The sequence below is a fragment of the Bos indicus x Bos taurus genome, chromosome X, assembly GCF_003369695.1.
Source record: "Bos indicus x Bos taurus breed Angus x Brahman F1 hybrid chromosome X, Bos_hybrid_MaternalHap_v2.0, whole genome shotgun sequence".
Taxonomy (NCBI): domain Eukaryota; kingdom Metazoa; phylum Chordata; class Mammalia; order Artiodactyla; family Bovidae; genus Bos; species Bos indicus x Bos taurus.
The window spans coordinates 32,249,490-32,276,461 of record NC_040105.1 but is presented as its reverse complement, the minus strand read 5'-3'; the positions used below and the strand labels follow the sequence as shown (position 1 = coordinate 32,276,461).

The window sequence follows — 26,972 nt, the reverse complement described above, 5'->3', positions numbered from 1 at the left end:
CTCAACACTCTGAACTGGCTTAGTCCTATTTTATAACAATATGGAGAGAGAGAGAGAGAACAAGTATAGCAGCTCACAGCAGAGAGTAGCTCAGAAGAGCCCAAGGTTCCCAATTCGGGGCCTTTTTCATATAGCGATGGTATCAAATAGAACCAGCAAGGCAGCATAGGACCCTCCACCAAACTGGTTTCCTTCTGTTGCTCAATAGTTCTCAAACTATCTTGAGGAAGGAACCATCCCGCACGACCCCGCACTTTCCCATTGTATGTAAATTACAATGAAATTTCAGCATTATGAAAATGAAATAAAAAGACACAGAGAACCCAAGCTTCTTTTTTATCACCAAACTCAAAAGACATAAATAGGACTCTATAAAATTTCTACAGATGTTTCTAATGGGCTATCAACAGTTGTTCTTATAGCCCAATAACAAATTATTCATGTTGTAGCCACATATTCCAGGAAACAAACTCACTCAGAAGGACAATGCAGATAGTGGAGTGCAATTTATTACACCGGTGGGACCCCGACCAGTTTTTGTGAAAACCTTATATACCCTAAGTGTGTAAGGTTCCCTGAAACTAGTCTGAACAAAGGAAAAAGAAAGAGACAATCAAAATTAACCCGCAATCATATGCCTTAAGCCGAGGTAGTTAACAGTGGACAATTATCAATAGGCCTGTGGTCATACCCCAATAAGCATAATAGAATGTATGATTCTATTCGATTACACAGATAATTAGGGTATTCTTTTAGGCTTCAGAGAGCCCTGGGGCTCTTCCTTCCGGGGGGGCCTGGTTTTCCAGTTGGTATGTAGTTTCCATAGACACTGGGCATATAGCTCAAAGTCCACAGTCCGGCCCAAGATGGAGTCCTGCTTTCAAGATAGAGCCTGTTCTGTTTCCTCCTTCATTCATGGAGAGACCCCAGAGTGCAGAAAATACTTTGAGTTGCACCAATGGTGGTCATGACAAAGCCATCAGGAGGACATAGGCTTGCTCAGAGCCCACAAAGTCTATTTTAATTGTATCTCTCACTCAAACTGTGTCTCATAGTATCTCACCCTTTCTTATTTCCTCAAAAGCCTTTCCAATTTTATGTCAACTCACTGCAGGATAGTTTCAAAACCACCCTGTCTGATCTTTTCTTTGTTTGCTTGTGAGGGTGCTCATTTTTATTTTATTTTTTAATTAGCATGGGAAAGGACTTTCACATGAGAAGTAGAGAAGGAATGCTTTTACAGTCCTTCCTGGTCTGAGACTTCTTTTACAGTCTTTTTTCCCTGTATGTCCTTGCATCACCATTTCCATTTGATTGCAAGAATGTAGACTCTTCCCAGCCTCTACCTCCTTCCCTCTCTTCTATCACACTGTCCTGTTCTCCTAAAACTTCTAAAACAGTTTAAGAGTTACCCCCACTCAGTACTCCTCATCATAACCCAGTGAATCACAAAAGATATTTTCACCAAGAGTGCATATTTGCCTTCCTATTAAATAGTCAAAGAAGCCCTTGAATCTCAGTCAAGATTAAAGGACATTCTGGACAACCTAATATATTTTTCAGGCCTATCAGGTTAAGAAGGACATGAAGTGATGGAAAGATGTTAATCTTTGGTTCCAGTGTTACATACTTTGCTATTATTCATACCACGGTGGCCTTCTCTCTGAACTTGCAGAAACTCTGGAATGTCCATCCCATTTCCTGTATCACGGGATTTCCAATTTCTACTTAAATGAAATCATTAGCCGGAAAAATAATGCCTGTATTGAGGAGCAAGCAACTTTGAGCAAAATTGTAAAGTAGAAAGTATGTGTTAGGTGTCCCTTTCTTACATCTTTTAAAAGTACAAACCATCTTTTTTTGTGGAGAGGGGGTTTCAACTCAGTTCTGGGAACCAGCTGGAGATAAAAACACATCCTGCTAATGAAGCCAAATCCAGCCCCTGTACCCCAACACAGAATTAATTCTCAGAGACAGAGCTTTGGCTGAAGTAGAAAAGAATAGCTTAATTGCTTTGCCAGGCAAAGGGGGCCACAGGAGGATTATGCCATCAAAACTGTGTGACCACACCTAGGGGGATGGTGCATAGTGAGGAGTTTTATAGTAAAGGTTCAAAGAAAAGGTTGTGATCAGCTCATGGATTTTCTTCTGGTTGGTTGTAGGGAAGGTACGTGGGAATCAGCATCATCAACCTGGTTACAGCCAGTCTGGGGTCTACCGTGCTTGTGGGCAATTTCCAATCATTACCTGTTAATTTCTTCCACCTGGTAGGGGTTTCAGTCTCTGCAAAACAGTTCAAAGTTATTGTTATATGTATCCCTTGAGGGAAAACTGGGACCTTGCTCCCAAGGCTGCACTATTGTTTTCTTGACTGCTCCTCCCTGTCTCTATATCCCCCTACTTCCCTAATTAGCAACTGTTTGAACCTGCTGATTGGAACTCAGGGAAAGTCTTGGAGGCTGCTGCTGCTAAGTCACTTCAGTCGTGTCCGACTCTGTGTGACCCTATAGACAGCAGCCCACCAGGTTACCCCGTCCCTGGGATTCTCCAGGCAAGAACACTGGAGTGGGTTGCCATTTCCTTCTCCAATGCATGAAAGTGAAAAGTGAAAGTGAAGTCGCTCAGTCGTGTCCGACTCCTAGCGACCCCATGGACTGCAGCCTACTAGGCTCCTCCTTCCATGGGATTTTCCAGGCAAGGGTACTGGATTGGGTTGCCATTGCCGTCTCTGCTTGGAGGCTGAAGGAAGCCTATTTCCTGTAATTAAGAAATGGGGGACACAGGAAGGCTTTTATGTCCAGGAGTCCCACAGGGTTCTTGCTCAGTATCAGGTTGAGCCACTAAATTGAGCCGGTATCAGGTCAGCCCCCACCTTTGCTGGCTGCCTACAAAGAAATACCCAGTTGTAGGGCTCCTTCGCACTGGAATGTTTGTATTATCTTATATGGACAAGAGATAGATGGATTTTGTGCTGCTGAAAGCCGTTTCTGTAACCTCCTGCCTACCTAGTGCCTTCTGGGCAAAACAGGCCTTAATCTGGTCTTCTGCAGGTCTTTCACACACTACCATCCATTCTTTGTCTTAAGAGAAAACTACTCCTTCCTCTCTTTAGTCATGCCCCTCTGCTGTAACTCCTTTTAGTCACAGGATGGATTCTGGGACACAGACTCTGAGATTACAGGCAGGATGTTAATGGATACACATCCAAGAGCCTTCTTGAACTCTGTGGAGAGCTGGGAGTTAGAATGAGCCTTCAGAGTTGTCCTTAGTGAGGCTTACATGGTTGAGTCTTTATACACTTTCCTTTTATCAGTTGATAGGCAGGCTGCCCTAGGAGGGTTGTGACCTTAGGTGACATGCCTCAGCAACTCAAGTAGTTCCTGAAGGGACTCAGGGGTAACTTCTGCTCATGACAGTTGGAGAAACAAGCCCCTTCCTTAAAGGAGAATCCTGGTAGTACATCTCCACATCTATCCCACCTTCTTTGCCCCATTAACTCCTGGTCATTTTTTTAAATGAGTGCTCAAAAACATTTCTTTTGTTTTTCTTTTAAAAATAGCTGTATACACCCCGCCCCCCCCCCCCCCCAACACACACACATACAGTTCTTTAAACTATAAATACTTCTCTAAGGTGCAATGAGCTCTGAGGGTGGGGGACTTTTTATTTTTTGCTTCAAAACTCACCTTAGGAGCAGCTCAGTGTCTCACTGACTATGTGTGTGTGTGCTTAGTTGCTCAGTCCTATCTGACACTTTGTGACCGCATGGACTGGGGCCTGCCAGGTTCATACTTATCAATAATTACCTTAAACATAAATGGGTTGACGACCCCAACCAAAAGACAAAGACTGGCTGAATGGATACAAAAACAAGACCCCTATATATTCTGTCTACAAGAGACCCACCTCAAAACAGGGGACACATACAGACTGAAAGTGAAGGGCTGAAAAAAGATATTCCACGCAAAAAGAGACCAAAAGAAAGCAGGAGTAGCAATACTCATATTGGATAAAATAGACTTTAAAACAAAGACTGTGAAAAGAGACAAAGAAGGACACTAAATAATGACCAAAGGATCAATCCAAAAAGAAGATATAACAATTGTAAATATATATGCACCCAACATAGGAGCACCACAATATGTAAGACAAATGCTATCAAGTATGAAAGGGGAAACTAACAATAACACAATAATAGTGGGAGACTTTAATACCCCATTCACACCTATGGATAGATCAACTAAACAGAAAATTAACAAGGAAACACAAACTTTAAATGATACAATAGACCAACTAGACCTAATTGATATCTATAGGACATTTAACCCCAAAACAATGAATTTCACCTTTTTCTCAAGCACACATGGAACCTTCTCCAGGATAGATCACATCCTGGGCCATAAATCTAGCCTTGGTAAATTCAAAAAAATTGAAATCATTCCAAGCATCTTTTCTGACCACAATGCAGTAAGATTAGATCTCAATTACAGGAGAAAAACTATTAAATATTGCAACATATGGAGGCTGAACAACACATTGCTGAATAACCAACAAATCACAGAAGAAATCAAAATATGCATAGAAATGAGTGAAAATGAAAACAAAACAATCCAAAACCTGTGGGATACTGTAAAAGCAGTGCTAACGGGAAAGTTCATAGCAATACAAGCATACCTTAAGAAACAAGAAAAAGCCAAATAAATAACCTAACTCTACACCTAAAGCAACTAGAAAAGGAAGAAATGAAGAACCCCAGGGTTAGTAGAAGCAAATAAATCTTAAAAATTAGGGCAGAAATGAATGCAAAAGAAACAAAAGAGATCACAGCAAAAATCAACAAAGCCAAAAGCTGGTTCTTTGAAAGGATAAATAAAATTGACAAACCATTAGCCAGACTCACCAAGAAACAAAGGGAGAAAAATCAAATTAATAAAATTAGAAATGAAAATGGAGAGATCACAACAGAAAACACAGAAATACAAAGGATCATAAGAGACTACTATCAGCAATTATATGCCAATAAAATGGACAACTTGGAAGAAATGGACAAATTCTTAGGAAAGTACAACTTTCCAAAACTGGACCAGGAAGAAATAGAAAATCTTAACAGACCCATCACAAGCACAGAAATTGAAACTGTAATCAGAAATCTTCCACCAAACAAAAGCCCAGGTCCAGGTGGCTTCACAGCTGAATTCTATCAAAAATTTAGAGAGGAGCTAACACCTATCCTACTCAAACTCTTCCAGAAAATTGCAGAGGAAGGTAAACTTCCAAACTGATTCTATGAGGCCACCATCACCCTAATATCAAAATCAGACAAAGAAGCCACAAAAAAGAAAACTACAGGCCAATATCACTGATGAACATAGATGCAAAATCCCTTAACAAAATTCTAGCAAACAGAATCCAACAACACATTAAAAAGGTCATACACCATGACCAAGTGGGCTTTATCCCAGGGATGCAAGGATTCTTCAATATCTGCAAATCAATCAATGTAATACACCACATTAACAAATTGAAAAATAAAAGCCATATGATTATCTCAATAGATGCAGAGAAAGCCTTTGACAAAATTCAACATCCATTTATGATAAAAATCCTCGAGAAAGCAGGAATAGAAGAAACATACCTCAACATAATAAAAGCTATATATGCCAAATCCACAGCAAACATTATCCTCAATGGTGAAAAATTGAAAGCATTTCCCCTAAAGTCAGGAACAAGACAAGGGTGCCCACTTTCACCACTACTATTCAACATAGTTTTGGAAGTTTTGGCCACAGCAATCAGAGCAGAAAAAGAAATCTAAATTGGAAAAGAAGAAGTAAAACTCTCACTGTTTGCAGATAACATGATCCTCTACATAAAAAACCCTAAAGACTCCACCAGAAAACTACTGGAGCTAATCAGTGAATATAGTAAAGTTGCAGGATATAAAATCAACACACAGAAATCCCTTGCATTCCTATACACTAATAATGAGAAAATAGAAAGAAATTAAGAAAACAATTCCATTCACTATTGCAACAAAAAGAATAAAATACTTAGGAATATATCTACCTAAAGAAACTAAAGACCTATATATAGAAGACTATAAAACAGTGATGAAAGAAATCAAAGAGGATGCTAATAGATGGAGAAATATACCATGTTCATGGATTGGAAGAATCAATATAGTGAAAATGAGTATACTACCCAAAGCAATCTGTAGATACAATGCAATCCCTATCAAGCTACCAACGGTATTTTTCACAGAGCTAGAACAAATAATTTCACAATTTGTATGGAAATACAAAAAACCTCGAATAGCCAAAGCTATCTTGAGAAAGAAGAATGGAACTGGAGGAATCAACCTGCCTGACTTCAGGCTCTACTACAAAGCCACAGTCATCAAGACAGTATGGTACTGGCACAAAGACAGAAATATAGATCAATGGAACAAAACAGAAAGCCCAGAGATAAATCCACACACCTATGGACACCTTATCTTTGACAAAGGAGGCAAAAATATACAATGGAGAAAAGACAATCTCTTTAACAAGTAGTGCCAGGAAAACTGGTCAACCACTTGTAAAAGAATGAAACTAGAACACTTTCTAACACCATACACAAAAATAAACTCAAAATGGATTAAAGATCTAAATGTAAGACCAGAAAGTATAAAACTCTTAGAGGAGAACATAGGCAAAACACTCTCCAACATAAATCACAGCAGGATCTTCTATGACCCACCTCCCAGAATATTGGAAATAAAAGCAAAAATAAACAAATGGGACCTAATTAAAATTAAAAGCTTCTGCACAACAAAGGAAACTCTAAGCAAGGTGGAAAGACAGCCTTCAGAATGGGAGAAAATAATAGCAAATGCAGCAACTGACAAAGAACTAATCTCAAAAATATACAAGCAACTCCTCCAGCTCAATTCCAGAAAAATAAACAACCCAATCAAAAAATGGGCCAAAGAACTAAATAGACATTTCTCCAAAGAAGACATACAGATGGCTAACAAACACATGAAAAGGTGCTCAACATCACTCATTATCAGAGAAATGCAAATCAAAACCACAATGAGGTAACATTTCCTGCCAGTCAGAATGGCTTCGATCCAAAAGTCTACAAGCAATAAATGCTGGAGAGGGTGTGGAGAAAAGGAAGCCCTCTTACACTGTTGGTGGGAATGCAAAGTAGTACAGCCGCTATGGAGAACAGTGTGGAGATTCCTTAAAAATCTGGAAATAGAACTGCCTTATGACCCAGCAATCCCACTGCTGGGCATACACACCAAGGAAACCAGAATTGAAAGAGACATGTGTACCCCAATGTCCATCACAGCACTGTTTATAATAGCCAGGACATGGAAGCAACCTAGATGCCCATCAGCAGATGAATGGATAAGAAAGCTGTGGTACATATACAGAATGGAGTATTACTCAGCCATTAAACAGAATACATTTGAATCAGTTCTAATGAGGTGGATGAAACTGGAGCCGATTATACAGAGTGAAGTAAGCCAGAAAGAAAAACACCAATACAGTATGCTGCTGCTGAGTCACTTCAGTCGTGTCCGACTCTGTGAGACCCCATAGATGGCAGGCCACCAGGATGCCCCATCCCTGGGATTCTCCAGGCAAATACACTGGAGTGGGTTGCCATTTCCTTCTCCAATGCATGAAAGTGAAAAGTGAAAGTGAAGTCGCTCAGTCGTGTCTGACCCTCAGTGACCCCATGGACTGCAGCCTTCCAGGCTCCTCCATCCATGGGATTTTCCAGGCAAGAGTACTGGAGTGGGGTGCCATTGCCTTCTCCACCAATACAGTATACTAATGCATATATATGGAATTTAGAAAGATGGTAACGATAACCCTGTATGCGAGACAGCAAAAGAGACACAGATGTATAGAACAGTCTTTTGGACTCTGTGGGAGAGGGAGAGGGTGGGATTATTTGGGGGAATGTCATGGAAACATGTATAATATCATATAAGAAACGAATTTCCAGTCCAGGTTTGATACAGGATCCTTGGGGGTGGTGCACTGGGATGACCTGGAGGGATGGTACGGGGAGGGAGGTGGGAGGGGAGTTCAGGATGGGGAACACGTGTATGCCCATGGCGGATTCATGTTGATGTGTGGCAGAACCAATACAATATTGTAAAGTAAATAGTCTCCAATTAAAATAAATAAATTTAAATTAAAAAAAAATGCTGTATACACCCCGCCCCCCGCCCACACACACATATACAGTTATTTAAACTATAACTCTCTAAGGGGCAATGAGCTCTGAGGGTGGGGGACTTTTTATTTTTTGCTTCAAAACTCACCTTAGGAGCAGCTCAGTCTCACTGACTGTGTGTGTGTGCTTAGTCACTTGGTCCTATCTGACACTTTGTGACTGTGTGGACTGGGGCCCTCCAGGTTCCTCTGTCCATGGGATTATGCCTGCAAGAATACTGGAGTGGGTTGCCATTTCCTCCTTCAGGGGATCTTGCCAATCCAAGGATCGAACCCACGTTTCCTGCACTACAGGCAGATTCTTTACCCACTGAACCACCAGGGAAACCTTGTCTGACTGAGGTTGATCCTTAATATGTTGTAGCCACGCATTCCGGGAAACAAACTCAGGACAATGCAGATAGTGGAGTGCAGTTTATTACACTGGCGGGCCCAAGGCAGAATCTCCTCTTAACCAAGGAGCCCGACCGGTTTACCTTAAGCATATGTGTCCAAACCCACTTCCCCAAAATTCCCTGAAACTAGTCTGAACAAAGAAAAAAGAAAGATACAATCAAAGTTAACCCATGATTCATAAGCCTTAAGCCTAGGTAGTTAACAGTGGACAATTATCAATAGGCTTGTGGTCATACCCCAATAAGCATAATAGAATGTATGATTCTATTCGGTTACACAGATAATTAGGGTTTAGGGTATTCTTTTAGGCGATGGAGAGCCCTGGGGCTCTTCCTTCTGGGGGCCTGGTTTTCCAGTAGGTATGTGGTTTCCATAGATACTGGCCATATAGCTCAAAGTCCACAGTCCAGCCCAAGATGGAGTCCTGCTTTCAAGATAGAGCCGTTCTGTTTCCTACTTCAAATACAGATTTCTTGGGAACTGTCTTTTATGTAGGAATATAAGAACTGTTACCTCACATTGCCCTTAATAATTCTTTTTTCTCAGCAACATTTGCACCCAGGTAGAAGCAACAGCAATGAGGCTGAGGCTGATAAGCTGAATTAGTGACATAATGATGCTAAAGGAGCTTTGGATTGAATACTCTGTCGTCCTTTAACATTATGTGCATAGAGGGCAGTCTGGCCAAGCATTTCACAAATGAATCCCATTCATCATGGGAGGGATGCCTGATCAGTGCGAATCCATCACAACCCCTGAGCCAGTATATGCTATCCCGACCCTGGTTCACCACAGGATTCATCCAATGGTCTCTGTACATGGAGGCTGTGTATTTTATAACTTGAAAATATGATAAGGAAAATGACATATCTTATATAACTATTTGACCTATTTATTCACTAAGTAACTGGCTAAATAAGCAGGTCAGGAAGGAATTAAGAAAACTGGATAATCCACCCCTACATAATAGATTTAGCTATCAAGGGATGGTGATAAATGTATATAGAGATTTCACATCTTCACATCATTACCACGTTTACAAAACATCATCTTAAATCCTTTTCAAGTATTTTAAAGTTCGATTTAATAGTCTATCCTAAAATTTGCTTTGAATCTTTCATAAAAGGATGACTAACACTGGAGATGTTAAAATATGTATTTTCCCCAAAGGAATTTGTTAACTTCTGCGTGGATGAAGAAGCAAATGTCATATTTAGAATACACAATAAATATTCATCATCTGATCAAATGTTGGTAGTCTATGGACCTTACACTTGCTGAAAGGGAAGCCCTTGGTGGTAAAACAAATCACATTTACTTATATGCTTCAAGTATGTGATAAGGGGCCTGGCTTATATTAAAGAAGTAGCCTGGTAATTATTCCTTTAACAGAATATGTAGACGGTCTGCCCCATAATGAGGTGTCAACTGCATCCTGGAAACCTAGAAAATGGATTTCTGTGTCAGCTGAGTTAGAAGAATGACAGTTGGAAATACAATCAGCTGCCGAATGGCATTTGCACCTGCACAGAGCCAAGGAGAGAATCAAATGGACAGAAACCAATTCATAAAAAGAAAACCGAATCTGGTCTTTTCCTCCTTCTGCAGTTTTGGTTTCTGCTCCCTTTCAGGGAGCCGGGTAGGAGGGGCCCAACCAACGCCACCGCATGACCTCCGACCCCCTCCCAGGACCCAGGGGTCCCGTGCACCTGCTGGCCCACTGCCGGCGTTTCGGCAGCCTTCCCTTCTCTTCTCGCTCCGAGGCTGCCTGCTCGTGGCAGAGTCGCTTCTCTCCCGCAGCCTCCGTCTGCCTTCCTCACCACCCTCTTGCTTGGGGTCCCTGCCGGCCCTCGATTTTCTCCTCGCTGCTGCCAGGCTGATGAACAAGTGGCAGGGCTGGTGCAGACCCGTGTTGGACTTCCTAAGAGACATCACAGCGGCCCGCATCTGTTTCGCCATCTCCATCACGCCTGTTTGGAAATAACAGGGATGGGGCTGCCTAAGCGGCCCCGGCGTTGGGTTTTCTTGGCCTTCATGCTGTTTGCTCTTGACTTCAACCTCATCTTTTTCACCATGGCCAAATTTCTCAAACCAGGGGACGCTGCAGAGATGACCACAGGCGACAAGGCAGAAATAGAGAATTCTGATGATGACTCTGGAGGTGGTCTGGGGACTGTGTGTTGGGAAGGAGGCTATGACTTCTCAGAGGAGCAGTGGCAGTTGCTGATGGAGCAAGCCTCCTGACCACCCGGCGGTGGGGGGTGGGGGGTGAGGGGGGGCAGCAGATGTTCCTGAGCCCAGCACACAAGACTGCATCCTTTGGCTTAGCACCATCTAACTTCTCTGCGCCTGTGAGCATCTTGAGTGTTCTACCATGTCTGTTTCATTGACCTGAAGCCCTTTCACTTCCCTGCCCAAAACAAGCACAAAGGGACCCCTTACCCACCTTTTGTGGGAAGGATTTCATGCTTCCAGCAGAGGGGCAAATAAGGCAGAAACCAACCCAGGGCCAACCTGTTGGACCCCAGTCATTTTTGTCTGCAGTTGGTGCTCTGGTTCATGCCAGACACTTTGTTGAGAATGATCTTTCAAGATTCTTTTGTTCAAGGAGCACTAGCTCCCTGTGCATTCTCGAGGCAGGGAGAAAACTGACCTTTGTCCTGTCTTCTAGGAGTGGGTGAATCTGGGTGCCCATAACTGGCCAAGCCTTCATCATGGGAGGGTTTCTGATCAGCGCAAGTCCATCACCACTGCTGAACTAGTTAGGTTTAAGTTTGTGTGCTTTTTGTTCATGCATTTTCTTATGAAAATTTCTTTCCGCACATAGGTCAAAAATGTAATGAAAAATATCATGGCTGGATTGCAACAAACCAACAGTGAGAAGATACTCCTGAGCTGGGTCCGACAATCAACTCGTAATTATCCACAGGTTAATGTCATCAACTTTACCACCAGCTGGTCTGACGGTTTGGCTTTGAATGCGCTCATCCACAGTCATAGGTAAGGAGATTTCCGAGACACTGAATAATTTTTTGTAAGTATTAATTTAGAGACTGATGTATTTTTGTCCAGGCTGGTTCCAGATCATTTTCCACAATGCAATGTATTTTTATGTTGACCATATTGATCTATCCATCCATTGGGATGCTCTGAATAATATCCTGTTTTTTAAGTGATATATCACTTAGCTGCTGAAATATTAAAACTATCAGATAGTGATTATGATATGGGGGAGGGGATCAGCACCTTTGAAACTGAGACTGCCAGAAAATCAAATTTACATTCTAACTTTGCCAAGAATAGACTTGGTCTTTCTGTACAAATAACGTGTTAAATATGAGCGTCAACTCTAGCATTACAAATAGTTGCAGATCTTATGTGAGTACCTGTAGTACAATCAATTACCATTATCAGATTAATAATGTGAAAAAGAAACATTTCTCCTGTCAGATACAAAAACTATAAGGCCCTGCATGCGTGTATGTGTGTGTATGTAGATATTATATATATATATGGGTTAAAAAATGTTCTGAGCATCTTAGCAACCAAGGCAGAGAGCAGACCACAATTAATTCTGTGACTCAGGGCTCAGAATAACAAAAGAAACAACTTGTAACAGCAAAGCAATTCCTGTAAAGCATCAGAGAGAGTTGTTCTGTTGGTCTTCATAAGAGGAACTCAGTGTGACATAGTGAACCAAATGTCCTTAACTGTATTCGCAATATTATATTTTCTAAGATAGCAAAATAGTAGTTTGCTTTTTCTTTATAAAGGAGATCAGTAAGTGAATTAATAACAGTTCAAGAAAAAGCAAAACAACACGGTAAATACATGCATTATATATAATGAATGCATTCATATACATTCTATGTATAATACATTATCTGTAAGGAACATCTGCTTTGGTTTTCTTATTACCCTTTTCTTTTACCCAGCCCAATCCCCAGGGTCAAATGGTTGCCTTATTAACTGTGTTTGAAATGCCGCTGGTCTGCATCTTCCCTGATTTTCAATGCAGTTTATCTTTTCTCACTTTGATCTTACTCTTCTCGACGGGTCTACTCTACCATTTTCCTGTGCCAGTCTTGCTTCTAGAAATGCCCAGAATATAAATTTTCTTTCTGGTTTACTAATCTGGGAGCAAACGCTCTCTAAATAAGCATCTTTGTCAGGTGTCTTGCTCCAGCTGGGTTTAATTAACCCCATCCAGACTGAGTTTCCAGGTGAATGACTCAGCAACCTGATTTTGGAAGGGAGGCAGGCTCACTCTCAGTCGGCATGTTAAACAATGTTAAAATGTTGTTTTCCCCCACGTGTGACACGAAGAAAAATATTCCACAGCCTCAATAAAGCCAGATGAGAGGGTATAGAGATGTTAATTCTGCATTATAAGGCAGTGTTCATTTATGCAGCCACATGCTTCACGGTAAGAGCCAGAACATATTGATCTTGCTGTTCATGTACATATTTGCAGATGAACAGAAATATTGAGGATCAGGTTATGTGGTCCTTGTTGGCTTGTTAACATTTCCTTTTCAAGTGGACCACTTCAGTCCTGCCAGCATGTTCACAGCCTACATTTGTTAATATTTTATTTCATGATTTCTGAATATAGTTCTAAGTAATGCAGTAAACATATCTAGGTTTCCCTCCCTGTCCCTGACCTACTCTTTGCCTCTCCAAATATCTCTGTTGATATATTCTTCTATCATATTGAATGAATCATCAGTAACTCCTTTTTTATACATAACATGGTTACTTCTCAAGAGGTTTCTCTAAGTTGCTAATACTCTTTCATGAATCATCTTTGTCTTCAATTTGTCTCTGACAGATGTTCGTATTATTTATCTAAAGAGAAAGAAAATGGTTGAACTTTTTGTTTCAGGATGATTGTCATTGGAACACAGGAATGTCATGAGGTGTCCTGATTTCAATAATTGAGAGATTATGTAGAACAAAGGCGTGAACTTGATAAAGAGCATAGGAATTGACAAAGAGCCTTGCCAAAGATAAGGCTGCTAGTGGTTTTATTTTTCTTTAAGGCTAAATTTTCTCTTAATATGTAAGGAATTAAAAGTATTAAATTAAAAGACAGAGTTCACTACAGTGCAGTTAAAAGAAAGCCAGATTCTACTTTGTGGGAAAAACAACCAAACGATAATTAGCTCAGCTGGTAAAGAATCCATATGCAATGCAGGAGACCCCGGTTTGATTCCTGGGTTGGGAAGATCCACTGGAGAAGGGATAGGCTACCCACTCCATTATTCCTGGGCTTCCCTGGTGGCTCAGATGGTAAAGAATCTGCCTGCAATGCTGGTGACCTGGGTTTGATCCCCCAAAATGTTGGGAAGAGCCCCTGGAGAAGGAAACAGCTACCCACTCCAGTATTCTTGCCTGGAGAATTCCATGGACAGAGCAGAGGATCCTGACAGGCTACAGTCCATGGGGTCACAAATAGACACAACTGAGCGACTTTCACAAGACATAAGACACGCTCAAAATATGCAAATAAATTGCACTAAGTATACAGTTGCAATAAAATTTTCATTCTAATTTCTTAGTTTATTCCCATAGAAGTAACATAGCACATGATTTAAAAACAGTCAGACATTAGACAGGGAGGAGAAGGCCAGAAAGAAAATATATCTTCCTGACCCCAGTCCTACTCCATCACACTCTACTTGCTAGTGGTTACTGTTGGCAACTTCTTTTATTCTCTCTGATGGTTTTCATAATTATAAATATTTTATTTCTTGATTAATTCATTTCTGAAAGTAGGTGGATTTGTTCCTTAATGTGAAGCCCACACATCTTACATCTCATCCACATCTATTTCTTGATTTCATTACTGTTATAACTTTATTCTTACAGTTGTTGCCTGTGTGACTTTAAATGACAGTTGTATACCTGTTTTCATCAAGTTTAGACAAGGTCTCTTAACCACCTGAAAAGAAGGATGAGTAAATTATCATCCTTATACATACTTCCTCTTCTTCTCTTCCACCTTCTATTCTGTTATTATATTATTATTCTTGCATCAACAGTATTGTAAATTTATACCTCTTCTATAAGTTTAGGTGTTCTTGGCTTGAATCTATAAATTGAAAATGTTTTCCTGTTATTTTATAAATATAATTAAGCTTAAAACAAAGTAATAGAAGTTAGTGTTTTGAAGAAATTATGACTGTGTAGGCACTGTTCTATGGACAATGGCCCATCTGTTTCTCATGACATACATACTATTGGTGTCCCCATTTCACAAATTGGGAAACTGAGGCACAGAAAGGTTATGTGATTTATCTAAGACCATTTGACTGTGTCACCCAAAATATAAAGATAAAAGGAGGCAGTCTCAAATGATCAGAAATTGAGTTTATTCAGGAATAACAGAGGAGTTGCAATTTGGGAAACTTGATATAGTGAGATACAGGTAAGTCTGTTGGGAGTTTGGGGCAGACTGTGTGTATGGGCAAGGATCGCAAAGAGGGAACAGTCCAGCTGGAGTGCAGGCAGTAAGTTCATTGCCTTAAGGAAGGGAAGAGATTCTGAGTGGATATTCATTGGTTGGGAGATAAGGCTTGATTTCTGTAAAATAGGCATTTATAGAAAACTAGGCTTTCAATTCTAACATTACATTCTTCTTAAGGCAGGTGTGTGGAATTCTCCATTTTGTATCCTCTGGTTCCACTTTTGATTGAAATATTTTCACAGTTAATATGTGGTAGAGCCCAGATTATGGATTCATAGAGGACTCTACTAGGCTATGCTATCTCATTCAGTATGTCAGTTTTCTCAGAAGACTGGCGATCCTTGATCACACATTCTTATTTATGAATTACAGTCTAGGTTAGCATAGGAGAGTATGTGGCTTTCCTCTTCAGTTGGTTAGTTTTACAATTCTTTATGCATTTAAAAATCACAGTTATTTAAAGTGTTAATAAATGGTGTATTTTAATAATATAAAACATTTTATTAGATTGATTTTAATGCCATAGGAGACCTCAAAGACCATTCAGTACATCATTGCCTTCTTTTTGAAATGAAAACACTGAAGCTCAAATAGATTACATGGCTCAGATAACTCCTCATCCAGGTGATGAGTTACTGGCTAGGGAGAAGGGGGAGAAGATGAAGGGAAATGGGCTTAAATGTGGAAGCAATCTTTTTTTTTAAATCATATTCATTTAACCGTGTTTACTGCTTGCCTGGAAAATCCCATGGATGGAGGAGCCTGGTGGGCTACAGTCCATGGGGTCGCTGAGAGTCAGACACGACTGAGCAACTTCATTTTCACTTTTCACTTTCATGCATTGGAGAAGGAAATGGCGGCCCACTCCAGTGTTCTTGCCTGGAGAATCCCAGGGACGGGGAAGCCTGGTGGGCTGCCGTCTATGGGGTAGCACAGAGTCGGACACGACTGAAGTGACTTAGCAGCAGCAGCAGCAACTGTGCTATAGATGAGAAACTAGTTTCCCACACTCTCCCACCTATATTCTTTTCCACTTCTCTTGCTGAGAGAAGGAGAAATGAAGATGGGGCAGAGGTTGCATAGTGAAGTTAAAACTTTCTCCAAATAGTCTAGGATTTAATTTTTGTTTCATACAGTCACACGACTAGAGACAGCTCCATGTGTGTGTGTGTGTGTGTGTGTGTGTGTGTGTGTGTGTGTGTGTATGTATGTGTGTATACACATTTTAGGTTCTAAAAGGTTGTTGGTCATTTTAAGTGATCTGGAGTATATAGAGGAGATTATATTTACTAAGAAGTGCACAAAAGCCTGGTGAATTAAACAGGGTAGGAGCAAGTAGAGAAAAAGAAATGAGAATCAGAGGAGAAATAAAGTTGTATGTTTATTTTGAATTCTGCTTTTAGAAAATAGCAGCTAAGCCTTTCCTTGTAGCATCCTCTTTGTGGAGCATGAATTCTTAAGCAGGAGTCCATTGACAGACCCCAAATTCCTAAAATTCTTTGTAATTCTATCTAGAGATTGTCACACAAAATAAAGTAAGTCAGAAAGAGAAAAGTAAATACCATATATTAATGCATGTATGTGGAATTTGAAAAAATTGGTACAGATGATATTCTTTGCAAAGCAGAAATAGAGACAGAGACATAGAGAACAAACATGTGGATACCAAGGGGGAACAAAGAGGTGTTGGCATGATTTGGGAGAATGAAACTGACATATATACACTATGTATAGTCACTATGTATAAAATAGACAGCTAGTTGGAAGCTGTTGTTTAGCATAAGGAACTCTACTCAGTGCTCTGTAGTGACATAAATAGGAAGGAAATCAAAAAAGGGGGATGTACATGTATATGTGTGGCTGATTCACTTTGCTGTACAGCAGAAACTAACAACATTGTCAACCAACTATACTACAATAAAAATTAAAAAAAAAATAAAGATATGGATAGGTATTTTGTCTAGGTAGAAGTTTCATAGAACTCATCAGATTCTCAAAGGTATCTGTGATCCAGGAAAGGTGATGAAGCACTTAACAATTGGGTTCCAATGTTGTTGGGATAAATTGTAATTCCTTACCAGCCAAGGCCTTTTGCAAGGATTGGCTCACCCCAATCCCCACTCCTAACCCTATCTCCCACCACTTGATACCGTAAATCTCCCAATGGAGCCAGGCCCATGAGGGCTTGAGTGACTGTCACCTTCTGTTCTTTCCTTCTCTAAGAGCTTTGATTCTCTAATAGCCACACAATTTAAAATTCTATTCTCAAGCACTTTTCATAAGTCTAAGCCCAAACCACCACTTAAGACTCCCTTAAGCCTCAGAAAAAAACTTTATATTTTTCCTTCAGATTTTAGAAAACCTTATATATTATTATCTGCATTTATCACACTTAAGATGTATTTAATTCATGATGTACACATTTTTTTTCCTCAATATAGTTAAAATCATTATAGATAAGAACTGCCTCTTACATGACTTGGTATTGCTCTGTCATCAAGGAAAATGATAATCATATAGTATGTTCTCAACCATTCTCTGGTGAAGTCAGTAAATACTTATTGAGCCCCTCCTGTGTGTCAGGCTGGATTTCTTGAAGTGAACACATCTGGCAGAAATTATTGTACATTCAAGTGCAGAAGATAGATAAATAAGATTAAATAAATGTACAATATGTTGAGTGCTAAGGAGAAAAATATAAAGCCACTAATAGGAATAGTAGATGCCCAATATGCAACTGGAGATCAGTAGAGAAATAGCTCAGAAAGAATGAAGGGATGGAGCCAAAGCAAAAACAACACCCAATTGTGAATGGGACTGGTGATAGAAGCAAGATTCGATGCTGTAAAGAGCAATATTGCATAGGAACCTGGAATGTTAGGTCCATGAATTAAGGCAAATTGGAAGTGCTCAAATAGGAGATGGCAAGAGTGAACATCAACATTCTAGAAATCAGTGAACTAAGATGGACTGGCATGGGTGAATTTAACTCAGATGACCATTATATCTACTACTGTGGGCAGGAATCCTTTAGAAGAAATGGAGTAGCCATCATAGTCAACAAAAGAGTCTGAAAAGCAGTACATGAATGCAATCTCAAAAACAACAGAATGATCTCTGTCCGTTTTCAAGGCAAACCATGCAATATTATGGTAATTCAAGTCTATGCCCCAACCAGTAACGCCGAAGAAGCTGAAGTCGAACAGTTCTATGAAGACCTACAAGATCTTCTAGAACTAACACCCAAAAAAGATGTCCTTTTCATTATAGGGAACTGGAATGCAAAAGTAGGAAGTCAAGAAACACCTGGAGTAACAGGCAAATTTGGCCTTGGAGTACAGAATGAAGCAGGGCAAAGGTTAATAGAGTTCTGCCAAGAGAACACACTGGTCATAGCAAACACCCTCTTCCAGCAACACAAGAAAAACTCTACGCATGGACATCACCAGATGGTCGACACCAAAATCAGATTGATTATATTCTTTGCAGTGAAAGATGGAGAAGCTCTATACAGTCAGCAAAAATGAGAATGGGAGCTGACTGTAGCTCAGATCATGAACTTCTTATTGCCAAATTCAGACTTAAATTGAAGAAAGTAGGGAAAACCACTAGACCATTCAGGTATGATGTAAATCAGATCCCTTATGACTATACAGTGGATTGAGAAATAGATTTAAGGGACTAGATCTGATAGACAGCATGCCTGATGAACTATGGATGGAGGTTCATGACATTGTACAGGAGACAGGAATCAAGACCATCCCCAAGAAAAAGAAATGCAAAAAAAAGCAAAATGGCTGTCTGAGGAAGCCTTACAAATAGCTGTGCAAAGAAGAGAAGTGAAAAGCAAAGGAGAAAAGGAAAGATATACCCATTTGAATGCAGAGTTCCAAAGAATAGCAAAGAGAGATAAGAAAGCCTTCCTCAGCTATCAATGAAAAGAAATAGAGGAAAACAATAGAATGGGAAAGACTAGAGATCTCTTTAAGAAAATTAGAGATACCAAGGGAACATTTCATGCAAAGATGGGCTCAACACAGGACAGAAATGGTAGGGACCTAACAGAAGCAGAAGATATTAAGAAGAGGTGGCAAGAATACACAGAATTGTACAAAAAAGATCTTCATGACCCAGATAATCACCATGGTGTGATCACTCACCTAGAGCCAGACATCCTGGAATATGAAGTCAAGTGGGCCTTAGGAAGCATCACTACGAACAAAGCTAGTGGAGGTGATGGAATTCCAGTTGAGCTATTTCAAATCTTGAAAGATGATGCTGTTAAAGTGCTGCACTCAATATGCCAGCAAATTTGGAAATCTCAGCAGTGGCCACAGGACTGGAAAAGATCAGTTTTCATTCCAATCCCAAAGAAAGGCAATGCCAAAGAATGCTCCAACTACCACACAGTTGCACTCATCTCACACGTTAGTAAAGTAATGCTTAAAATTCTCTAAGCCAGGCTTCAGCAATATGTGAACCATGAACTTTGCACTCATCTCACACGTTAGTAAAGTAATGCTTAAAATTCTCCAAGCCAGGCTTCAGCAATATGTGAACCATGAACTTCCAGATGTTCATGCTGGTTTTAGAAAAGGCAGAGGAACCAGAGATCAAATTGTCAACATCTGCTGGATCATGGAAAAAGCAAGAGAGTTCCAGAAAAACATCTATTTCTGCTTTATTGACTATGCCAAAGCCTTTGACTGTGTGGATTACAATAAACTGTGGAAAATTCTGAAAGAGATGGGAATACCAGACCACCTGATCTGCCTCTTGAGAAATTTGTATGCAGGTCAGGAAGCAACAGTTAGAACTGGACATGGAACAACAGACTGGTTCCAAATAGGAAAAGGAGTCCGTCAAGGCTGTATACTGTCACCCTGTTTATTTAACTTATATGCAGAGTACATCATGAGAAACACTGGGCTGGAAGAAGCACAAGCTGGAATCAAGATTGCCGGGAGAAATATCAATAACCTCAGATATGCAGATGACACCACCCTTATGGCAGAAAGTGAAGAGGAACTAAAAAGCCTCTTGATGAAAGTGAAAGAGGAGAGTGAAAAAGTTGGCTTAAAGCTCAACATTCAGAAAACGAAGATCATGGCATCCGGTCCCATCATTTCATGGGAAATAGATGGGGAAACAGTGGAAACAGTGTCAGACTTTATTTTTTGGGGCTCCCAAATCACTGCAGATGGTGACTGCAGCCATGAAATTAAAAGACGCTTACTCCTTGGAAGGAAAGTTATGACCAACCTAGATAGCATATTCAAAAGCAGAGACATTACTTTGCCAACAAAGGTCCATCTAGTCAAGGCTATGGTTTTTCCAGTGGTCACCTATGGATGTGAGAGTTGGACTGTGAAGAAAGCTGAGCACCGAAGAACTGATGCTTTTGAACTGTGGTGTTGGAGAAGACTCTTGAGAGTCCCTTGGACTGCAAGGAGATCCAACCAGTCCATTCTAAAGGAGATCAGTCCTGGGTGTTCTTTGGAAGGACTGATGCTAAAGCTGAAACTCCAGTACTTCGGCCACCTCATACGAAGAGTTGACCCACTGGTAAAGACCCTGATGCTGGGAGGAATTGGGGGCAGGAGGAGAAGGGAATGCCAGAGGATGAGATGGCTGGATGACATCACCGATGGATGTACATGAGTTTGCTTAAACTCCAGGAGTTGGTGATGGACAGTTGGTGATTCATGGAGTCGCAAAGAGTCAGACACGACTGAGCGACTGAACCGAACTGAAAGAGGAATAGGAAATGATTCCATGTATGCTTGTTTTGGGGCCAGGCAATTTTAGATGGAAGAAGGGTGGGGAGGAACTCATCAACGTGAAATTTTAGATGGAAGGAGGGCAGGGAAGAACTCATCAACATGACTTTTGAGTAAATACCCAAAGGCAGTGGAAGAGTAAGCCATGTCAATGTCTAGGGGAATAGAATTCTAGGCATAGGGAACAGCAAGTGCATATGCAGGAAATGATCTAGCCTGTCTGAGGAACATGAGGGGGGAGGCAAGAAATAAAATCAGAGAGTTAATGGGGAGCCAGAACATGTAGGGTCTTATAGGTCACATTTAAATCAGTGAAGTTTACTCCCTCGATAGGAGGGATTTGAGAAGGTTATGATGAAACATTTTACCAGATCACTGCAACAACTCTGCTGAGAATAGATTAACAAGGGTGAGGGTGGGAAGAGGGAAGCAGTTAGAAAGCTAATGGAGTGATCTGTGCAGGCTATGAGGAGGGGTTGGATTGAGGATAGTGTGAAGTGGCCAAATGCTGGATATATTTCCAACTAAGTGTTCTGTGAGGGTGAAAGAGTCATCAAAGTTGACCCCAAGTTTCTCTACTGAGCACTACAAGTTTGACCTTGTTATTGATTGTTGAAGAAGGGAGAACTATAAGACAAGTAGATGAGGTGGGGTAGTGTGATGGGGATGAATATCAGAAGGTCATTTTTGAACACTTGAGTCTTGCCATGACTCTCAGTAGAAATACTGGGTAAACAGATGGATCTAGAGTCTGAAGTTCAGGCAGGAGATCTGGGCAGGGCTTATAGAATTAGAAGATACCAACAAATGGCTGGTCTTTAAATCCATGAGATTGGATGAGATGAACACATGTTTGTTGCTTGGATAAGATAGAATCAATTCTACTTTGTTTTCTTCTGGATCTTCTATTATAATTGTGCCTGGTTTGAATGAGAACTGTCATTGAAGAGTACTGAAGAGTAACACTCACCTCTTAAGGAATGTGGGCATGGGTTGTCTGTCAATCAAAAATCAGAATTGAAGTGAATCTCATGAAATGTTTTCAATCAGTTTATATTTGTCTTTATATTTGTGTGTGTTTCAGGCCAGACCTGTTTGATTGGAATAGTGTGGTTCGCCAGCAGTCAGCTACACAACGACTGGAACATGCATTCAACATTGCCAAATATCAATTAGGCATAGAGAAACTACTGGATCCTGAAGGTTGGTGCATTTCTAAACTGCTACTGTTTTTAGCACAGTTTAAAGTTTATCAGCTCAGACCTCACATTTTCACAAACTAAGCACAAACTAGAAACTGTGCATTGTGTTTTTCTGTATTCCAGGTGTATTTAAAATGTTCTGCCTTCCTGAAATGTATTATGAATCATCACATATGATCTTAGTTCTCAAATCCCAATATCTGAAACTAAAATATAAAAGTTTAGAAAAAGACACAAGCCTTTAGAATGTGTATGCTTCACAGATGAAGTATACTATGTTTAGAGTACACTGTCTCCAAACAATTCTAAAAAGTTCATGTTTTGCTTTTTCTACCAAGAGATTTGATACATGAATTGGCTGTAATTAGTTAGCTACTCTTGGCACTTTCATTCATATACTGTATAAAAGGCAACATGGTTTACTGTTTAAATCAGGGAATCTTTTCCTGGTGCTGATTCTGTTGTAATTGGTTACTGTAGGGGAAGTCCTCCATTGACTAGTTATTCTTTTTCTGCTTCTTTAGTTGATGGGCAGCACTGTATTTATGGGGTCTTCCCTGTAGCTCAAACGGTAAAGAATCTGCCTGCAATGCAGGAGACCCAGGTTTGATTCCTGGATCAGGAAGATCCTCTGGAAAAGGGAATGGCAGTCCACTTCAGTATTCCTCTCTGGAATCCCATGGACAGAGGAGCCTGGCAGGCTACAGTCCATGGGATTGCAAAGATTTGGACATGACTGAGCAACTAACACTACTACTACTGTATTGATATTTTTATAATATTCAGATCAGATCAGTTGCTCAGTCATGTCCGACTCTTTGCGAACCCATGAATCACAGCACGCCAGGCCTCCCTGCCCATCACCAACTCCCGGAGTTCACTCAGACTCACGTCCATCGAGTCAGTGATGCCATCCAGCCATCTCATCCTCTGTCGTCCCCTTCTCCTCCTGCCCCCAATCCCTCCCAGCATCAGAGTCTTTTCCAATGAGTCAACTCTTCACATGAGGTGGCCAAAGTACTGGAATTTCAGCTTCAGCATCATTCCTTCCAAAGAAATCCCAGGGCTGATCTCCTTCAGAATGGACTGGTTGGACGTAAATTCCATCCTTATGTTTGGTGCTGTGTAGTCATATCTACAAACATGTGGATTAGAGGGATAATAATTCCTGACCTCTGCTTTTCTTCTAGCCTATGAGGCACTTTTTAATCTGCCAACTTCTTTGAAATTGCAAGCTATATTCTCTTTACTGAGGCTTTACCACACTCTAAACCCAGAAGTTGGAGAAGCTGTATCAGTGGGATTGATTATCTGTGATATATTAATAATTCAAGATGATATTTGAGTAGGGTTATATAATTCTTCCATCTTGGGAATATTGAATCAATCCCAAATCAGGAGATCCTTGAGTGGTGATCATGGGTCCCATCAGGAAAAGTTCCAAAATAACTCAGAGGATAGCCTTTCACTGGTGAATTTATCATCAACCAGAATCTATTACTTAGTGTTACAGATCTAGAAACCTGATTGCCTTATCTTATTCATAGCAGACCTATATTATTGGTGGGTCTTATTCATGGCAGACCCATAGTGGTGGGGGAGTTAATTTTAAACAAAACAAGATTTAAAAAAATGACATAATCAAAATGGAAGCTCAGATATTATAAATGAGATATTTAAGAGAACCAGAATAATCATATCTAATTGACCCCTGTATATGGACTTTGGAAGGGAAAATTATAGCAATGCAAATGTGTTTGTGAAGTGGGAATCAGATTAAGTATACTAGAAATGTTTCCTCTCCTTTAGATAATACATACCTCTAACCTCTTCTTATTGCTTCAATAGATAGATGGTCAGTGTCCTTCCAGTCTCTGTTTAGCTCTAAGGGAGAAATTGTATCAATCATATTTCCTTGTCTTGCAAGATGGGGGAGGGTTACTTCACTATTAACTCCTAGTACCAATATATGTATTTTTTCATACTCCAGTGAGGTAGAGATGCAGACATAATGAAAATATGAACTCTAGTTCCTGAGGATGAGAGCTATAGTGTGTGAACCTGAAGGATAAGCCTGTTAGTAGTTTTTTTTGTTTTGTTTTGTTAAATCTGCATATGGTCATTTCTTTCATCTGATATATATGCTCAAGTTATTCTTGTGTGTGCCCTCTCCTTTCATAAAATAGTAAGTTTAAAATATATCTTTTCCTTGAGTTATAAAATGGCTTTTGATCTCTAAGTCCTCCTTTGAATAGTGAAGTAAGCGGATCCAGAATAGACATCCAAATCATAATTGGAAAGTAGATTGATATGCCTATAATCAGAAAAAGGCAGTTAAATAATGTATTTTATAGCATAAAAGAGCCTGATATGCCCAATTCCATTTTCCTAAGTGGCAAGTATGTGTCAAAATGCACATCATATAGGCTTGTAGGAACACCCTCAACACAGTAAAGAAATTACTCTCCAATTAAAAATAAATAAATTTAAAAACAAAGGGAAAAAATACCTCAAACCTGACAATTTGAAGTCAACCAAACACAGTATGAAATACAAGCTGATTAATAAAGATCAAACCACTGGTTATAGTTTCATTTTGCCAATGAACTCTTGGATCTGAAAACTTTTGCTGTTTAGGACTCCCTTCCGAGTCAAAGAGCATTCCATTTCCTAAAATGGTTTATTAAAGTTTTTTTATGGATTTCAATAAGGTAAAGATTAAGTATAAATCTTAATGTTTTTTAGGTATCTATCAGTTCCCGCCAGTGTGTTAGGGAAATACTCAAATGTGCATTCAAAGACTTAAGTCTTAGATTGTAAGAGATACTATTCTGTCTTTGCGATTAACTAATTAGAAAATAAAAATCCCAATGATTTAGGTAATTTTTTCTTTTAATTATCATTGATATCATCTGTTGAAAATACATTGAGCTATAATTTTTTAATGCACATTTGTGTATTTCCCTAACACACTGGCAGACTCATAGACTTCTTGCATGCCCTGTATGGCATTGCTGACTCAATGGACGTGAGTCTGAGTGAACTCTGGGAGTTGGTGATGGACAGGGAGGCCTGGTGTGCTGCGATTCATGGGGTCGCAAAGAGTTGGACACGACTGAGCGACTGATCTGATCTGATCTGATAGTAATTACCTTTGAGAAGTTCATATTTTTATTTAACCACATATTGGTCCTTTAGCTTATACATGATGATTTCGGCTATTTTTCAAAGCAATTTTCTTTTCATATCTAATATGCCCCTTAGGAGGCTAATGAAACATTCAGCTTTGCATTTGGGGAGATATTTATTATTGGGGGATTGAAGTTACATTTGGTTTAAAGAAATACCCACCCAAAAATGTCTTTAGAATTTTAAACATATGCTTTGTTGATTGGGTTGATTTACAAATTAAACAAGTCATTGAAATATAATTTGGAGCTTTTCATATCTTGTGTATATCGACTTTGGTATGCTTCGTTTGACCTTAACTGTTGTTTTGAGGCCTGAGGTTTGGTTTTAAGTGGAATTGCCTTTTAAAATGAGTAGCAATAGGCATTAGCATAACCAATTTCAGGAGCTGTTTCTGGTAGTTTAAATGTTAACATATGCAAAAATAAGTACTACTAAGGTAAAATTATTTAATACTTTATGCGTCTTTATGCTCATAGATATAAAAGGTTTATCTCCTTCCAAACATATCCTATTGTGAGTCATTCGATTCATTTTCTCTTATGATTTCCCTATAAGACACACACAGTAGTGCTTTGTGGGTTTCATATGCATTGTTTGCTTCCCTGAGTTTCAAACAAATTGGTTTGTTTGCAGATCCACACAATACTTTATGCATTAAAAGAGTGCTTTGTCAGCTTTTCCTTGTGAATAGCAAAGTGAAGATGCTCTTCTTAAAGAAATAAAAAAAAAAAAATCAGGGATAAAAATATATGCCAGTTCTAGATGACTTTTGACTATAGTAAGTCATTTCCATCTGGGATGTGCAAGATGATGCTCACATCATCCATGGTTTACCAGACTGACTTTAGAATGAAAAATGAATGACAGGAGTAAAATTTGATGAACACTAGGGCTTTCAAGAAATATTTATGACCTCAAAATGACATTAACAAGCCAATTAGTTTGGTTTTAATCCACTTCATTTTCCCAGGGTGAGGATGGTGACACAGAGTCTATTTTCTGCCTGGCTAATCTGTGCATCGCTCTTGAGTTGCTTTTAGAGCCTACCTTTCCAAGAATTAGCTCTTCTTTTTTAAAGTTTTCTTCCTGAATGAATGGTTTCAGACTTCAGTTGACCTGCATGCAGTTGATTAGTCTTCAGAAAGTAATCAAGAGAAGATATATAGCTTTTGTTGTAAAAGAAAGTCCTTAAGACTTCTTTTTAGGTGGTTTGAGCAAGTAGTGTGCTTTTTTTTTGTTTCTATCCTTGTTCCGTTCATCACATTTTGATACCATTAAGAATGCTAATAAGTAATTTACACTAAGCTAAAGTGGAAAGAGAAAACCAACTCAGATGGATCTTTTTAATGTAAATAACTCGAGCTTTTTATGGACAGGCACACTCATTTCATATCATTTAGACTGTTTTTTTTTTTCTAGAACCCATTGTGAAATACCTTGGTTTTCAGAGAATGTAATGAGGTTGAAATATACTGGTGTTTCTTATGTGTATAACATTTCAAGTAGAAGTTATTATTGTAAATACATGACACACTTTACCACCAAACTCTCTGCAGTACAAAATGTTCTTTTTCCCCATATATTAAAGTATTTTAATAGTACATATTGAATTAAAATGGCCATTGCCTTTTTGATGGCAAAGCAACAAAATATATATATTCTTTTGTATTACTGATTAATATTGTTATCTCTGGCA

At 39.6% G+C, this 26,972-nt stretch overlaps 1 protein-coding gene across 9 annotated transcripts in view; it reads left to right on the top strand.

The window, feature by feature from the left end:
* DMD (dystrophin) overlaps positions 1 to 26,972 on the top strand; it is a 2,656,945-nt gene that overhangs the window by 831,529 nt on the left and 1,798,444 nt on the right. For all 9 annotated transcript variants that reach the window (XM_027533579.1, XM_027533577.1, XM_027533571.1 and 6 more), the window contains exons 6-7: positions 11,461 to 11,633; positions 21,967 to 22,085. In XM_027533579.1, coding sequence (XP_027389380.1) covers positions 11,461 to 11,633; positions 21,967 to 22,085 — 292 coding nt within the window. The remainder of the gene's footprint in view (positions 1 to 11,460; positions 11,634 to 21,966; positions 22,086 to 26,972) is intronic.